Source organism: Pongo abelii, chromosome X, assembly GCF_028885655.2.
Source record: "Pongo abelii isolate AG06213 chromosome X, NHGRI_mPonAbe1-v2.0_pri, whole genome shotgun sequence".
In the NCBI taxonomy this organism is placed as follows: domain Eukaryota; kingdom Metazoa; phylum Chordata; class Mammalia; order Primates; family Hominidae; genus Pongo; species Pongo abelii.
In genome coordinates this window covers 22,083,707-22,102,056 of record NC_072008.2, presented here as the reverse complement: position 1 = coordinate 22,102,056, position 18,350 = coordinate 22,083,707, and the positions used below count along the sequence as shown (strand labels likewise).

At 40.7% G+C, this 18,350-nt stretch overlaps 1 protein-coding gene across 3 annotated transcripts in view; it reads right to left on the bottom strand.

Annotated features, from left to right (window-relative positions):
• SMS (spermine synthase) overlaps positions 1-18,350 on the bottom strand; it is a 54,264-nt gene that overhangs the window by 5,878 nt on the left and 30,036 nt on the right. For 2 of the 3 annotated variants that reach the window (XM_024240872.3, XM_002831450.5), the window contains exons 3-9: positions 16,980-17,073; positions 16,404-16,468; positions 11,745-11,920; positions 10,870-11,024; positions 10,006-10,095; positions 4,536-4,650; positions 3,735-3,814 (exon numbers count right to left, since the gene is read on the bottom strand). In XM_024240872.3, coding sequence (XP_024096640.1) covers positions 3,735-3,814; positions 4,536-4,650; positions 10,006-10,095; positions 10,870-11,024; positions 11,745-11,920; positions 16,404-16,468; positions 16,980-17,073 — 775 coding nt within the window. The remainder of the gene's footprint in view (positions 1-3,734; positions 3,815-4,535; positions 4,651-10,005; positions 10,096-10,869; positions 11,025-11,744; positions 11,921-16,403; positions 16,469-16,979; positions 17,074-18,350) is intronic. The other variant, XM_063721306.1, reaches the window with a different exon arrangement.

The window sequence follows — 18,350 nt, the reverse complement described above, 5'->3', positions numbered from 1 at the left end:
ATAGTTTTTTTCAAATGGGGCTGTGGGGAGAGAAGAGAGGAAGGTCAAGTCCCAGGATCTGCCTCCTAGGTTCCATGAAAACACTTCCTCCCCAATTCAAATTCTATTGGCCCACCTTGATTCCCACGTCCCTCCATGATGCATTCCCCAGCTTCCTGGGATACTGACAAGGCTGCCTTCAGGCAGCCACAGTAACACCAATGACATCAGGAACTCACAGCTAGCAGTTTTGGGTGGGAACATTTAGCTTTTGTAAAACACAACATTTTCATCCCACCCTTAACCTGACTCCAGTTCTTTTTTTTTTGTTGTTTGAGACGGAGTCTCGCTCTGTCGCCCAGGCTGGAGTGCAGTGGCGCGATCTCGGCTCACTGCAAGCTCCGCCTCCTGGGTTCACGCCATTCTCCTGCCTCAGCCTCCCAAGTAGCTGCGACTACAGGTGTCTGCCACCGCATCCGGCTAATTTTTTGTATTTTTAGTAGAGACGGGGTTTCACCATGTTAGCCAGGATGATCTTGATCTGATCTCGTGATCCGCCCACCTCGGCCTCCCAAAGTGCTGGGATTACAGGTGTGAGCCACTGCACCCGGCCAACCTGACTCCAGTTCTAAGCTGCACACTTGCACAAAGCGGGTGGACATGCCAAGAATCTGGGTTACCTCCTAAGCATGTCACCTGGCAGTTAAAAAAAAAACTGCACTGTGGCAAGTACATCAATACATCCTGAGTCAAATCACTTGCTTTCTGACTTAATTACTACTTCTTGAAAGGGCTATACATGCTGGTCCACATAAATCTTACCATGTGACAGTGTCAATCACAAAATGTACTGAATGAACCCCAGGTGTTATATAATGAGATTGTTTTGTGGTTCCAACTGTAATGAACATGGGGACAGAAAACATATCATATGTCTTTTGGACAATTCTTAGAAACCAAGACAGCCCTGGGCATACAATCCTTTTGATTTTGGTAAAAAGTCTATTGGCAAAGGCAAGATATCAAAGCCTGGGTCATTAATATTTACAAATGGGCTGTGGTAGTATTCTAAGCAAGCATTCTATTAGCCTTTCATACTAAGATAACAGCTCTCCATAGGAAGCAGCCTGCCATGCCAATATTCAGAACAAAAGAACAGCCACTCAGTTGTAGTAGACAACAGGTAGACTTAGTGTGGCTGTCTTCTTTTGTCCTGCCTTTTGTACTACAGACTGACTAGTTTGTAGTGGATCCAAATTTTTTTCAGTCTCTTTTTGTTCAAGATCCCAGAGCCTCACATTTTTCCTTGATTAATTTAAGCTGCTTGAGATTTCCTTCTCTGTATTTGCAGAAACCTAAAAGAAAAAATTCTGCCTGGGCATGGTCACTCATGGCTGTAATCTCAACACTTCAGGAGGCTGATGGAGGAGGATTACTTGAATCTAGGAGTTTAAGGCCAACCTGGGCAACATAGTTGAGACCTCATCTCTACAAAAATTAGCCAGGCATAGCAATGGATACCTGAAATCCCAGCACTTTGGGAGGGCAAAGCAGGATGATCACTTCAGCCTGGGAGGTTGAGGCTGCAATGAGTGCCACTGTGCCACTGCACTCCAGCCTAGTCTACAGACCAAGAACCTAGCTCAAAAAAATGAAAAAATTTCTATATGCTCTGCTTAAAGAGTACCCATCATGGCTGGGCGCAGTGGCTTGCGCCTGTAATCCCAGCACTTTGGGAGGCTGGGGGGGGGGGCGCGTATCACCTGAGGTTGGGAGTTCAAGACCAGCCTGACCAACATGGAGAAACTCCATCTCTACTAAAAATACAAAAAATCAGCCGGGCGTGGTGGCACATGCCTATAATCCCAGCTACTCAGGAGGCTGAGGCAGGAGAATCGCTTGAACCCAGGAGGTGGAGGTTGCGGTGAGCTGAGATCGCGCCATTGCACTCCAGCCTGGGAAACAAGAGCGCAACTCCATCTCAAAAAAAAAAAAAAAACCATCATAAATCCAACTTGCTTCTTTACAATAAGAAAGCTTCATCTGAGCAGGTTTCACTGGTTTCCTATAAGACAGGGATCAGCAAACTTCCTCTGTAAAGGGTCCGATAGAAAATATTTTAAATATTTTAGGCTGTGCAGATCATACAGTATCTACTACAACTACTCAGTACAAAAGCAGCCACAGACACTATGTAATAAATGGGCGTGTCTGCATGCCAAGAACACTTTACAAACATGCAAGCAGGAGGCCAGATTTGGCCCAATGTTTGCAGACTCCTGCTTTGCATAGTTATATCCATCTACAGCATGTTTGTAAAAATCATTTCTAAATGTTGTGGGGGGCGGAGACACTCCATTCATTGATAGTGCTTTGCTCTCCTCAAAGCCTCCGAACAATTTCGCCAAGCGCAAAGTCCAAGATTAAGCACAATGTGCTTGCAGGTCTTGCACGCAGAGGGAAGAGGGGAACAACAGGATAGGCTGGAGCCTGAATCAAGATGTCTCTTAGAATTGCTAAGTTGTTTTCAGCATTATTAATCTCAGATTTCATAAAATGTCCAGGATAGGGTCTGCTGGCAGACATCTCCTCAAGAGGATAAAGTTAAAACCTCTACCTGTTCCTTTTTTTTTTTTGAGACGGAGTCTTGCTCTATGGCCCAGGCTGGAGTACAGTGGTGCAATCTCGGCTCACTGCAACCTCCGCCTCCCAGGTTCAAGCAATTTCCTGCCTCAGCCTCCTGAGTAGCTGGGATTACAGGCTGCTGCCACCATGCCTGGCTAATTTTTGTATTTTTAGTAGGGACGGGATTTCACCATGTTGGCCAGGCTGGTCTCAAACTCCTGACCTCAGATAATCCAACTGCCTCGGCCTCCCAAAGTGCTGGGATTACAGGCGTAAGCCACTGCACCTGGCCTGTTCCTAACATTTAAATACAGTATACTAATACTGTGTTTATTTTTGAGTCAAGGTCTCACTCTGTCACCCAGGCTGGAGGGCAGTGGCATGATCATAGCTCACTACAGCTTCAACCTCCCAGGCTCAAACAATCCTCCCACCTCAGCCTCCAGAGTTAGGACTACAGGCATGCACCACCATACCCAGCTAATTTTTTAAACTTTTCGTAGAGATGAAGTCTATGTTGTCCAGGCTGGCAGTACCTTTTTTTTAAAAAAATGGAGGAGGGGATTTTCCTGTAAACTCAGAATAATTCAGAGATCCAGAGTGCAATGCTACGTAAGTGCTTATCTTATGTTTATGCATCAAGGAATTTTGTACCAAGAGACTGGATTATCAATTAGCTGTCTTTGCTGTCATTTTCAAAATTTTCTTAAGGATTTCAATAGGAGATATATATGTATATTTTTAACACCAAGAAATGTAATCTTTAAAGTTTAAGTTTAGAATCCCCTAGAGAATGAGAAAAACACCACAATCGGCTTCCATCTGGTGGCAGCAGTTCACAGTACAGCCAGAGCTATTTCATCAAGTGTATGTTCATGAGGGGAGGGGAAAAAAGAAAATCAGTCTGTGTCTCCATCTGGTGGCAGCAGCTCATACTACAGCGAAAGACCAGGGCTGATAACTCATTAATTCCCAGCAGACAACAGGTCACTTAGAAGCTTACTGTTTGAAAGAACATAATCCGATGCCGCTCTATCCTTAATAGATGTAAATTTCAAAAATATGCATTCAGATTTCAAAATATAAAAGTCTTAGAGCGTTTTGAGGGAAAAAACTGTTAAGTAGCCTACCTGTGTAAAATATTTCCCATCCTGTTTCAACACTTTCATTGAGAGGTCAAGAATCAGTCTGAGAAACTCCCATGTGGAATCTGAATGTTTAAAAGAAGAAGTTTCATAAATATGGGTTTGTATGTATCCACAACACCTGAAGTAAAATATTCAAATACTCAATACCAAAAGAGGAAGAAGAAAAAGAGCCACGAGTGTAAGACCCACTATTCAACGAGCTTGTTCATGAACGATAATGAAACTGATTTTGGATGCCAAAATCACATCAACCTAGCACTGCTCTCAAAATACCAATAGATTCTCAAAACACAAAGGCAGTGGCTGAAACGTGAAAGAAAACTGCTTTAAATAAGGGGGCAAGCAGCAAAATCCTGAGAGAAATGCAGAGCCTGCAAACTCAGCAGGAACTTGAGTTTATAGAAAAAACACGAACTAGCTGTGATTTGGAACAAACATCTGGTTTGAGAAAGGGAATTATCTCTGTTGTTGCTTAGATAAGTGACCAGTTTGTACCAATATAGGTTGAAAATCACATAATTTAAATAAATTGTCAAATGATTTACTGTCTCAATGTAATGAGTCATTTTACTTCATTTTTGTTTCAAATGACTGAATTAGTTCACTCATTTACTGGCAGAACAGGAATTGAAGCCAAATCCAGTCATCTTTCCACCATGGACCTCGATTTAACTCCCTTTTTTAAAAACGTGAGAGAACTACACAATCTCTAGGATCCTTTCACCCTCACACGGTACCAAGAGAAACATTTCCGTTATAAATATCTTGGTTAAAAAAATCTACCTTCTTCTGGAGATGTGGAGATTGGAACAGCTGTCAAATCATTAATCACATAATCAAATTCTCTCCCTTCTTTGGCGTACCTCTTCAGTACCGGAATACAGTCTTCTATTAGAACCTTCCAGAAAGAACAGGAATAAATGAGTGAGCCAACATGTGGATGTAGTTAAACAAAAAAACAATAGTAAAGGAAGGAGGAAAAAAGCGCCAAGTATGGGCTTATATCCACAGCTATCCACAGCATCTGCTACAGGAACCAAAAAACTTTCATCTATGTCTGTTAACAGCAAAAATTAAGTGCTTACCATATATGCTTTATATGCCTTCTCATTTCAATAAAGCAACAATCCTAGAGGCACTATTATCATCCCCATTTTACCAACGCAGAAACAAACTTGAGGTGTTATCCAGCTTGCCCACAGATCCACGAAGTATACCTACTACTATCTGAAAGCCAACTTCATACTTTCATCTCTAATCTATACTGCCTCTCCTATCACTATTCGTATCATCTTCTTTCCATTTTTATTTTTTTAATTAATAAACTATTTTTAAAAAGTTTTTCTAGAGACAGGGTCTCACTACATTGCCCAGGCTGGTCTTGAACTCCTGAGCTCAAGCAATCTGCCCACCTCAGACTCTCATAGCACTGGGATTAGAGGCATGAGCCACCGTATCCAGCCTAATTTTTCTTTTATACTAAGCACTGAATGACTTCATTGTTTATGGATTCACTTTTGCATCTTACTCAAACTATTAACATGTTATTTCTCAATTTTCTCTAACGCTTGGGCTACTGCTAATAAAGCTATATATAACAGCTCCCACCATCAGAGTCAATACAGAGACCAGCTGGAATTCCCATACACATCATATATAATTAATACAGGAAAGAAGTTTGAGGTCGGCTGTATCTTTGAAGTACTGAGGCTCTACGCTGGGGACACATCTGGATCTAAGCAACATCCTGAACTAAACAGGAGTTACTGTCATCTTTTAGTTTTCTAATTCCAAAAACAAAAATACATTAAGTAAAAGAAAAATTAAATATAATAGTCAGAAACCAAGAGTTTAAGAGTTTGCCAGGCTGGGGTCAGTGGCCCAATGCCTGTAATCCCAGTACTTTGGGAAGTTGAGGTGGGCGGAACACTGGAGCCCAGGAGTACTAGAGCAGCCTGGGCGACATGGTGAAAGCCGGTCTCTAGAAATAAAAGAAAAATCAGCTGGGCCTAGTGGAATCTGCCTGTAGTCCCGGCTACTCAGGAAGCTGAGGTGGGAGGATCGCTTGAGCCTGGGAGTTCAAGGCTGTAGTGAGCCATGATCATCGCACCACTGTGCTCCAGCCTGAGTGACAGAGTGAGACCTTGTCTCAAAAAAAAAAAAAAAGTTCACCACAATTCCCTAAGATAACCTATCCCATGTTATTTCTCATCATTCTTCTTATAGCCTCAGTTATAATTTTAAGAAACTGGGACTTTTCTGTCCTGTTGTTTTATAACTTGCCTCAATGCATCATACAAGTCCAACTATGGAAAAATATAGGAGGTACTAACACCACTGTTGCTTTCAATCCACATATTAATCCTGTTTGATATGCTCATAATTTTTCCATACGTTCACACAGATTCTTACAAATACTTGCACACAAACACAAATGTATGTTCTCTTTTGTAAAATTTGGATCCCACACATCATTTGGAACTTGAACATTTCACCTAACATCTCTCCAGGTAATAACACACATTTTAAAAAATACACCATTCCACTAAAAACATTCTTTCTGTTGTCATTGCCAAGCCTTGGCCACTACAAGCACAGCTATAATAAAACCTTGTAGTGACACCTTTTTAACTGTGGGCTGTGTGCTCAAACACAGGGTAGAAGCCATGTGTTTCGGTTTTGATAGCAATTCACACGCCAACCAACAATGTATATGAGCACCTGTCTCTTCGCAACCTCCCCAGCATGGGATATTGCCCCTCTACTAAATTTTGTGAAGTCTGTTGCTAAGTTTTCACTAGAACTTCCTGGGCCACCAACAGGGTTGACTGTCTTGTGGTACTTTTTTTTTTTTGAGACAAGTCTTGCTCTGTCGCCCAGGCTGGAGTGCAGTGATGTGATCTGGGCTCACTGCAACCTCCACCTCCCGGGTTCATGCCATTCTCCTGCCTCAGCCTCCCGAGTAGCTGAGACTACAGGTGCCCGCCACCACGTCCGGCTAATTTTTTTTGTATTTTTTTAGTGGAGACGGGGTTTCACTGTGTTAGCCAGGATGGTCTCTATCTCCCGACCTCATGATCTGCCCGCCTCGGCCTCCCAAAGTGCTGGGATTACAGGCGTGAGCCACCGCACCCAGCCTGTCTTATGGTACTTTTTACAGGTTATGTGACTTATTCTGAGAAGTACCAGTAAATATCCTTTATACCTTTTTAAATTTAGCTAACTTCATTTCTAAGTTGTAGGGACTCTGCATTATTCAAGGGATCAATTCCCTGTCATGCTTGTTACTAGTCTTTCTTCTAGTCTGACTTTTGGCTTGGTAATGACATTATAATACCATTAACAGTTTGAGTGTCCTATCTTTAAGAGATTTCTGAACTCCAAGGTGAAGTACTCTAAATTGTCTTAAATGTATTAGTTTTTACATTTAGAGCCTAAGTCACCAAAATTCCTATTTCTATTGTTAGCTAACTTGGTTCTCATGCAGATGGATAATTTCTTATACCGGCATAACACATTAACTCAACTAAACCTTTTCCCAAGTCAACTAAAATGTATCTTAGACCATATTAGCAGTGTGTAGGAATACATACTCAGACCTGTTCAAGTTCCTTTGACATTCCTAGGTCCTTGTGTATTCCTTTCATACTTCCTATTTGATTACCGTGCCTTATAGTACATTAACAACAAATAGGACATATTTTGCTTCACACTATGATTCTTTTTTCAAGTTTTCTTGGGTATTCTTAAATACTTATTTTTACAAATAAACTTCAAAATCAGTTGGTCTACTTTTAAACCCCTCCCCCCTCCTTGGGATTACTCATAATATATTGGGAAGAATAGACATTGTTCCTTTTTTTTTTTTGAGACGGAGTCTTGCTCTGCCACCCAGGCTGGAGTGCAGTGGTGCAATCTCGGCTCACTGCAACCTCCATCTCCTGGGTTCAAGCAATTCTCCTGCCTCACCCTCCAGAGTAGCTGGATTACAAGCATGCACCACCACATCTGGCTAATTTTTGTATTTTTAGTAGAGATGGGATTTCACCATGTTGACCAGGCTGTTCTCCAACTCCTGACTTCAAGTGATCCATCCACCTCAGCCTCCCAAAGTGCTAGGATTACAGGTGAGCCACCAAGCCCGGCCTGTTCTGTTATTTCAATACCAGAAATACAGCATGCCTCTCCACATATTCAGACTTTGATGTCTTTCAATAAGATCTTAACATAATTCATACCAGTCTCACAATACCATTCTTGTTAAATATATTCCCAGGAATTTAACACTTGATTACTTTGAAAGGAAATGGGTGGGAAGGAAATCCAATTTAAATGAGTTAGCATTTAGTATAGAGAAAAAATCTAGGCTGGCTTTTATCCAATCACTTTATCAAATTCTCATTAATTCAAATAATTTCCTATGTAAGTTTCCTGGATTTTCTAGTATTCACATCATCTACAAATAATTAGATTCATACTGTTTTCATCTACTTTACTATCTCAGCTGCCTCAAAAAATAATGTTGAAAAAGATAATAGGCATCCTCATCTTCTTCCTATTTTCAGTGGAAATGGCTTTTGCTATCTATTATATTTTCTATTTTTCTATTTACCACAACCTAAGTTTCTATTAACATTTGGGTAGTTTCATCTCTATTGCAATTTTATTTTATTCAAGTAATTTATAATTTAACTTTTATTTTAGATTCAGGGAGTACATGTACAGATTTGTTAGATGGAGACATATATATATATATATATTTTTTTTTTTTTGGAGACAGTCTCCCTCTGTTGCCCAGGCTGGAGTGCAGTGGTGCAATCCCAGCTCACTACAACCTCCACCTTCTGGGTTCAAGTGATTCTCCTGCCTCAGCCTTCCATGTAGCTGGAATTACAGGCACACGCTGCCACACCTGGCTAATTTTACATAGCTATACTGCATTAGTTTTTATTTAAAATGACTGCTAAATATTCTCAAATTCTTTGTCATCTGTTATTTTCCTCCTTTAAATTATTCACATAATGAATTAAGTTGACAGATTTCTTAAAATTCAAATCTTTACACTTCTAACTAAATCCTACTTGAGCATAATATAGACTTAAGTTGCCAGATTTAGCTTATTATTTTACTTGGAAATTTTGTACATATGTAAAAGCAATCTTTAGCTTTGTGTACTACTTGATTTTTACTATTAAGGTTTCTTTTTTTTACTATTAAGGTTTCTTTTTTTATTATTAAGGTTTTTTTTTTTATTAAGATTTTCTTTCTTTTTTTTTTTTTTTTTTTTGAGACATTCTCGCTCTGCGGCCCAGGCTGGAGTTAGAATGGCAATCATTAAAAAGTCAGGAAGCAACAGATGCTGGAGAGGATGTGGAGAAATAGGAACACTTTTATACTGTTGGTGGGAGTGTAAATTAGTTCAACCATTGCAGAAGACAGCGTAGCAATTCCTCAAGGATCTAGGACTAGAAATACCATTTGACCCAGCGATTCCATTACTGGGTATACATACAAAGGATTATAAATCATTCTACTATAAAGACACGTGCACATGTATATTTATTGCGGCACTGTTCACAATAGCAAAGACTTGGAACCAACCCAAATGCCCATTAAGGATAGGCTGGATAAAGAAAATGTGGCACATATATGCCATGGAATACTATGCAGCCATAAAAAAGAATGAGTTCATGTCCTCTGCAGGGACATGGATGAAGCTGGAAACCATCATTCTCAGCAAACTAACACAAGAACAGAAAACCAAACACCGCATGTTCTCACTCATAAGTGTGAGCTGAACAATGAGAACACATGGACACAGGGAGGGGAACATCACACACCGGGGCCGATCGGGGGGTAGGGGGCTAGGGGAAGGATAGCATTAGGAGAAATACCTAATGCATGCAGGGCTTAAAACCTAGATGATGGGTTGATAGGTGCAGCGAACCACCATGGCACGTGTATACCTATGTAACAAACCTGTACGTTCTGCACATGTACCCTAGAACTTAAAGTATAATTTAAAAAAAAGAATTAATTTTATTTAATTCAGAGAATCTGGAGTTGGTGCTTTCCCATCATTGGTACGTGTACAACCTAAATACAAATATACATATAACTCATATGAAGAGACAGATGATGTATTTATCTTCTCAATTATACTAAAAGCTGTTTTAATAAGGCACAATTCTGATCAATAACTTAAATTATATTATTAGTTGACTTAAAACTACATTATCCAGAAAACAATTACCTGATAGCAGTCTCCTTTAAGATTGTCTAAGACATCACCACATGTTTTTCGCATGTATTTCTTACACCCATCAATCACCATTTGGTCAATGTCCGAAACAGGTTAAGGAGAATTTGGGTATATCAAAGAATTCTGAAATAGTAATACTTTAAAGGAAGGGTTAAGACAAACAAAGGTTTTATAATACTAACTTGGGTATCACAAATTTAACAAAATGATGAATGAGGCAGTGACTTTATTTTCATGCTAAGGACACTCAAAAGGAACTTAATCTTCTTTTCTCCTCATGAGATGGCTTTAGAGAAGCCATTTTGGAAACTGCTGGGCAGCAGACACAGTATCAAAGTCATTTGCCCTTTAATCCTCAACTAGGTAGATTATTTGCTTGTTTGTTCGTTTTTGAGACAGAGTCTTACTGTTGCCCAGGCTGGAGTGAAGTGGCGCAATCTTGGCTTACTGCAATCTCTGCCACCTCGGGTTCAAGCAATTCTCCTGTCTCAGCCTCCCAAGTAGCTGGGATTACAGGTGCCCGCCACCATGCCTGGCTAATTTTTGTAATTTTAGTAGAGACGGGGTTTCGTCATGTTGATCAGGCTGGTCTTGAACTCCTGACCTCAGGTGATCCACCCGCCTCGGCCTCCCAAAGTGCTAGGATTATAGGCACGAGCCACTGCACCCAGCTGATTATTTCTTTGTTGATGGCCACATAAAAGGGTACTGTTACTAAATTGTCTGTTCAAGGCAGTCTAGGTAACACATTTGCCTCTAGTCTGTGGTAACATTAATTTGAGTTGTGAGACACTAAAGGAAGGAAGGAAACAAAAGAAGCCCACTGAACTTGTTCTCTTATACAACAAAGGATATCTCTACCATAGTGACCATCTTTGGTTTTAGTTTGACTATTTCACACAATATGCCTCCATCTCCACCTCCCAGAATGAGTACATCTTTGCCAGTGTAATCTTCTTTGCCACTGCCCATTATGGCCCGGGTATATGCCAAATCACTCTCTGCCAAATCTAGGGAGGAGAAACAGATCCAAATGGTGAGTCTACCTTAACACACAAACCACCTGGCCCCACCACACTGAAGAGCTGGGATCTAGACCAAAATGTAAATTTTTCATTTTCAATTTTTTAAAACTGTGAACAATTTGCAAGCTTTTTTTCCATTGAGGACTTTTTCATCAACCCTGATCATCTGACACCTAATACAAATGGACATTAGTCAGTGGGAAGAAAATCCAGCCTTAAAAATGTGTCAATATACCGAATAACTAAAAGCAATTACATCTTTACAAATGAAATAATATGATGTCTGTGAGCTGCTTCAAAATAATATGAGAGGGACAAAGTGGACTGGGGTTTAGGTAAAATAAGACTGGCTAGGAGTTGGTAATTGTTCACACTCGATGGTAAGTACATGTGGGTTCATCACACTAGTTTGTCTACTTAGGTTTGAATTGTTCTGTAACAAAAAGGTTTTTTTTTAATATGCAAATGCATTTTCTTTTGAAATACAATCCAAATACTCATCACTAAGGAAGCAACGTCAAGACAAAGTTTATGTGAAAGCCCAGACAATCCACAGGTTAATATGACATAAATGTGCATCTCAAAAACCAGCAGTGTCAAAAACAAACTCAAACAAATCCACAACAGCAGTAACTGTCAGGAAAACACCATCATTCAACACATCACCACTTTGTTACGCGATCGGGGCAGGGATGGAATACTTACTAACATCCCCACTAAGGATGAGAATATTTCCAAACTGCTTCGAGTGTAGAATTTTTATATTTTGATAAGGTGAATCTTCGTCATATACCACTTCATCTATGTCATATTCAACCAGGCGCCCATCGGCGGTGGGCCAATATCTGTCGATGGCTCCTCCTCGCACTATGGGTGGTAATCTGGAAAAAGAGAAAAACAGAAATGTAGCTTACTAGAACACTATCTTACAAGTGGACCTGGGATGAAGAGTGTGCAAAAGAAAGCCACATGACTGCTGACTTTTGACAAGCACAAAACGAATCCAAAGCTTGGGCTTTTAGTTTTATATAATCACGGCCACCACCAAATGTTGACAACTCTTGTACACAGTTCACTTTTTAAAAAATCCTGTCATGCTTTAGATTTTCTCTAACAAAAAGCTGGAGGAGAAGATGGCCACTGCACACTTCATATTTCAAATGCTCCAGCAGCATGTGTCTCTTAAGACTATCTACATAACTACATTGACATTACCACATTTACACCAGTTCACATGGGTATGATATGGTTATCTAGTACAGAGTCCATCTTCAAGTGTCCCCAGTTATATGCCAGTTATGTCCTTTATAGATGTTCTGCTCTTGAATAAAGGCTCATACACTGCATTTCCCTATTTTTTTTCTTTTTTATCCTCATGTAACGTAGAATTTTTTTTTTACTGGTATGTTTCATGACACTGATATCTCCAAGTACAGACCAGCTATTCTGCTGAAAAATGACTCGTGGGTTTACCTGATAATCTCTCACTCTTCATGGTTAGAATCAGGTTGACATATATTACACAGGGATCACATCGGGAACACAAGATGTGTATCTGTCCTATTATTGGTGATGCTAAGTCTGTGATCACTTGGTTAAAGTGGTATTCATGGGATCTCTCCATTTGCAAAGGTACCTTTTCACCCTCTGAAATTACTAAGCAGGCTGTGGGGTGGTCCTCTGAAACTAGGTAAAAGTCCTCACCCCCCAACAAACCTTTACCAGTGGTTTTAGCATGCAGAAGATTCTGGCCTGAACCAGTTACTACTAGAGAGGCTGCAAAATGATGATTTTTTCATTCATTCTTTTGTAAATACCCGGTATTTTTCACAGGATGAATGTACTAGAAGGTACCAGCAGAGGACACTAAATGACAGGAAAAAAAAGACCTGGAAAAGGGGCTTGGCAAGTCTAACCCAAACACAAAGAAAAGGAGAGCTCACTGCATACATAACACAACTGTGTGAGTCATGTGTTCTCAAACACAGTAGTGTTCAACATTAAAACGCCACGATGTACAGCTGTAGACATGTAAAATGCTGGGATATGCGGCCTGACTTACTCTTATGAGTCTCTTTCCCTTCCCTGCTCACCAGCTTCCAAGAGTACAGTCTCAACCTGTTACAAGTTAACGAGGCTTTCTATGAGGGAATACTAACATCTATAAAGAACACCGAGATTGAAAAGGCAAACTCCCATAAATTCATGTCATCCTGACAACTCTTGATTTAACCACTTCTTCACCTTCCATGTGAACAAATTCAGCTTTCAGAATGTGAGGAATTCTAGAGGGTTTTTCTTGTAAACTGTAAAATGTGAAGCACCAATCAGGACAACTGCTAGAGAGCAGGTGAACAGGACTTGGAGGAAGTCTCTTCCACCCCTGGCTGATGGTGGGGAGTGAGGTGAGAGTGAGCCACCCATGGCACTGGATGAAAGACAAAGTCACTCACTTCCAGGGGAGGGAGACTACCCTCTCCTTGACAGACAGCCACCTATTGGCAATTACTGCACTACAGACAAACCCACTGAAAATAAACAGTGCCTGTTCTCAATTGTGTCAATAGTGCCTTGGCTAAGGTGAAGAGCTCTTTCCTACATTGTAACACTATGGTTTTTTTAAAGACTGGCAAAGAAAGAAGGATCCTAACAGGATGTAAATGCCATTACCCTGATGAAGTGCTCAACCTAGCATTAAAGGGCATCTCGCTGGTAGCCCTATAACAGGCTACCAGGAGGTACTATAGAGCACCCTACCAAACTCGTTTCAACCTTCACTGCTGAAAAATGAAACTGGACTATACCAATTCAGGTAGATTATAGCCCAGGCCTTAGGTATACTGTGTAAATTGCAAGAACCTTTTAAATCAAAGTTAATTTATGTGACCTTGTTTTCTTGTTCCTTTTCACTTGAAAGTAGAAAACAAAAATTCAAGTACATCCTATAGCTTCTTAGTCAAAAATTCAGACTTAACTTATCAAAGGGGAATAATTCCAGATAATGTTACTGGGTTATTTGTTAATGATTTAATCTCTAACATTTAACCTCTGATCTTTATTCTCCAGATTAAAAAAAAAAAAAAAGGACAGCAATCCTTGTCCTTTTGAGGCCAGTAACAAAGGGTTTACAACAAGGTATTCCCAATTTCTAGCTCTCGTCAACCTTATTTCATGAAAAGATAATAAAAACTGTGACAAGCATAAGCAAGGTATTTTGAAGATCTAAAGCTTAACTCCACTCTTAGGAAACTCCTATACCAAAAAAAAAAAAAGAACCAGACTTCTCATGAATGCTGAAGCCCATAAATGTATTCTGTTTACTCACTCCTAGAGGCAACTGATAAAAATCAGACCACATTTTGATGTGGACCAATTCATTATCATCAAGTTAAGACCCTTTCTGACAGTGGGGAATCTGTTCATTGCAAATGGGTGCAGATAAGGAAAACCCTGCAAACAGGAAAAGATGAAATGTCCAAAAAGTGGTATGGGTATATGGGTGTGGATGTGTTTTTAAAGGAAGGTGAAGGGTGAGAGACATGGCTGGGGACCCTAAACTGAGCTTGGCTGCTCCAAAAGAGCCTGAGTGCTCTAACAGATCTCAAAAAAATAGACAGTTCTTTACTGTGGCATCTTCTTTTCACTTTCAGTTTCCTGCTTTCCTCTTTAACTACAGGAGGTTAAACAATTACCTAGTTATCTTACATCTGCTCTGGAGCTTTCTTGTGGGCTGATCAAACTTAGCATGGTGAGTAATTAAGTACTTAAACATCCTAACACTTGCCAGTAAGGATTCCTTCTTCTGGAAAGTGCCATGAACTGGAGAAACCTGTATTTCCGTTGCTCAGCAATGAGGAAGTCCCTCTGTGTTGGTGTCTGCAACTATGAGGTTAATTTTATGAGCAAGGGACAGGCCTTCTATGCCTTAAGGCCTGATGAGGATCCACCAAGGCAGGGCAAGAGTAAATTGTCCTGCATTTACATGCTGTGTATCCAAAGCACTTCTTAATTCCCATGATGTACCAGACACTAGTTCCTTCCCACGATGTCCAAATTGCATTCTTTTAAAATCTGACACCACTGGCAAACACTTCGGCAGTGTCCGATAGAAATTTGGATGATGAAAATGTTCCGTAGTTGTACTGTCCCACATGGCAGGCACTAACCACTAGCTATTGTGGCTAAGGAACTGAACTGTGTATTTTAATTAACTTTAAATAGCCATGTGGGGCTAGTGCCCATCCCACTGGATAGGGAGAGCTTCATTTTCCTCATGATCACTTGAAAATAACCTGCCTATGGCAGCTTAAAGTTGGTGGCCTATCAATTCTTAGTATCTTGGAAAGTTTTCTTCTTTGAAAGCCTTGAAGCAAATTTTTTTATCACCCCACCCTGTCGGAAGTCTCTTAAAATTGCTTAACTTTACTCTGGGGCCTAGAGCCTAAAGGAGAAAAAGTGACCTTTCTCTTTCCTGGAAGGGTTGAAGTCAGGTTTTTGTTTTGTTTTGTTTTGAGGCGAGTTTCATTCTGTTGCCCAGGATGGAGTGCAGTGGTGCAATCTCAGCTCACTGCAACCTCCGCTTCCCGGGTTCAAGCGATTCTCCTGCCTCAGCCTCCTGAGAAGCTGAGATTACAAGCACGTACCACCACGCCTGGCTACTTTTTCTATTTTTAGTAGACAGGGTTTCACCCATGTTGGTCAGGCTGGTCTCAAACTGAAGTCAGGAGTTTTCTAGCTCCCTTTGATGAGGTGGCAGCTCTACCTGGGTCTCCATTTTAGGCAGTTCCAACTCCTTGGAGTTGGTCCATATCCCCTTTCTGCCTTAGTTTCATTTTACCTAGCATTTCTGTGTGTGCATCCATGCACATGAATGTTCATACACTGTCTTGTTTTGGTGTGAGGGGCTCAGCAGTTCAGTTCACCATGTTGCCAGAAGGAGGTGCTGAGTTTGATCTTTTCCATATCTTAAGCAGACACTACTGGGGACCACACCGCCATTCTGACTTTTTATTTTATTTATTTATTTTTTGAGACAGTCTCATTGTGTCACCCAGGCCGGAGTGCAGTGGTGCAATCTCGGCTCACTGCAACCTCTGCCTCCTCAGTTCAGGCCATTCGCATGCGTCAGCCTTTCAAGTAGCTGGAATTACAGGCATGCACCACCACGCCCAGCTAATTTTTGTATTTTTAGTAGAGATGGTGTTTCGCCATGTTGGCCAGGCTGGTCTCAAACTCCTGACTTCAAGTGATCCGCCCGCCTCGGCCTCCTAAATTGCTGGGATTACAGGTGTGAGCTACCACGCCCAGCCAACTATGATTGTTTCAATCGATTAAATATAAAAGGACATTCAAGAGTGGACTTACCGTTTCACCCGCCCAGTACTGTCCTGACTCAATTCTTTCATTCTTTCTTCTACTTTGTTCAAAATCTACAATTAAAAGAAAAATCAATGGGCTTGTAGAATAAGCTGCATGGAAGAAGTAAATTACAGACCCAACGACTGGGGCCGTGTTGACAGAGCTGTGCAAGACTGACCTGTCCCTCCTCCTACCCTCTAGCAGCCTGTAGACGCCTGGCCCAATTCCACTCTCCCATACCAACTATCCCTTCATGTTGCTGACCTAACCTTAGCGTAAGTTAGCAACAAAATAACATGGAAGAGGAAGGCTAAAGGGTACTGCAGCTATGAAATCCTGGTTAAAGGTTTTCTATTCTCTCCAGTGGAAAATAAGATTACTCATAGTAAGGCAGTTAAAAGGGACCGCTGACACCCAGGTTCCTAAAAACAACTAAACAACTACTTCTATTCTAAAATCACTTATGTGGAGGGAGTTTAAAATTAACTGGAAAGTAAGCAATGAAGAGAACATTATTTTAACACTAAGCTAAGCAGATACTATGATCCTTAAACACTAAGTAAATGAAAGTGAAAAACCGACACTGTCGATCTCTTCTTTGCCTTGTGCATCACCATCATAACTCTGAAGGTCCAGCAACACCAATCCATGTGGGTAAATTCTCAAATTGGCAAAGCTACAAAGGAAAATATAATTTTAAGCTTAAGAATTATATCAGGGCATTAAAAAAAAAAGAGAGAGAGAGAGAGAGAGAGAGATGTCACCCAATTAAAAGACCACTGCTCTTTATTTCCCTAGAAGTATACAGTTAACCTTTTTGCTTTCTTACTAGGGCTGCGTCTTGCGGGGAGAAACTACCAATCATTTGTGGAAGGTTTAGAGGGCATTACCAAATGTTAAGGGTTTCAAAACTGGTTCTTAAGCCCAGAAAGTGATTCAGTAGCAGTTCTGTGAATGTAGTTTTTAAAAAGGTTCTCTAGGTAATTTTGTCAGGTCTAGTAACTACTGCCTTAAGAGGAAGGGAGTGTGGAGAAGGGTAAACTGGTTTCTCTCAGTTAACCTTCAGAGTTCAAACCAGAGCCATTTTTTCCTAACTGCAGGCTGCTGGTAGGTAAATTAATTTAGTAGGCACTCTGGAAAATCCAGCCCAACTGCCTGCAAACCTAATCCATCCCACAGTATGTTTTTGTAAAGCCTGCAGGATAAGTAAGAATGGTTTACATTTTTAAAGATTTTTAAAAATGTGACAGCAACCTTTACACAAAATTTTCTGACCAGCCCTTTTTCTTTTTTAATGAAATAAACATATTCGAGTGTATCACATGCACTAAGATGTATTTGATGAAACTTTTGTTTCAGTTATATGCATTTTTTTTTTTTTTTTTCTAAGATGGAGTCTCGCTCTGTCTTGCCCAGGCTGGAGTGCAGTGACATGATCTCGGCTCACTGCAGCCTCCACCTCCTGGGTTCAAGCAATTCTCCTGTCTCAGCCTCCCGAGTAGCTGGGACCACAGGCGTGTCCCACCACACCTGGCTAATTTTGTATTTTTAGTAGAGATGGGGTTTCACCATGTTGGCCAGGTGGGTCTTGAACTCCTGACCTCAGGTGATCCACCTGCCTCGGCCTCCCAAAGTGCTGGAATTACAGGCGTGAGCCACCATGCCCGGCCTATGCATGTATTTGTTTTGCATTTACACAGATGTGTATTTCCAGGGTTATGATTACCTTCTACTATAAATTATAGGTAATGAAATGTTTGAAAAATACTAAATTAGAAGATCAATTCTGTTCAGAGAATACAGACAGTGTGCTTGGATGGAAAAAAAAAAAAAACTAAAAATAATAAGCTCGGCATGGTGGCACATGCCTGTAGTCCCAGCTACTTGGGAGGATGAGGCAGGAGGATTCCTTAAGCCCGGGAGGTCAAGGCCAAAGTGAGCCATGATCGCACC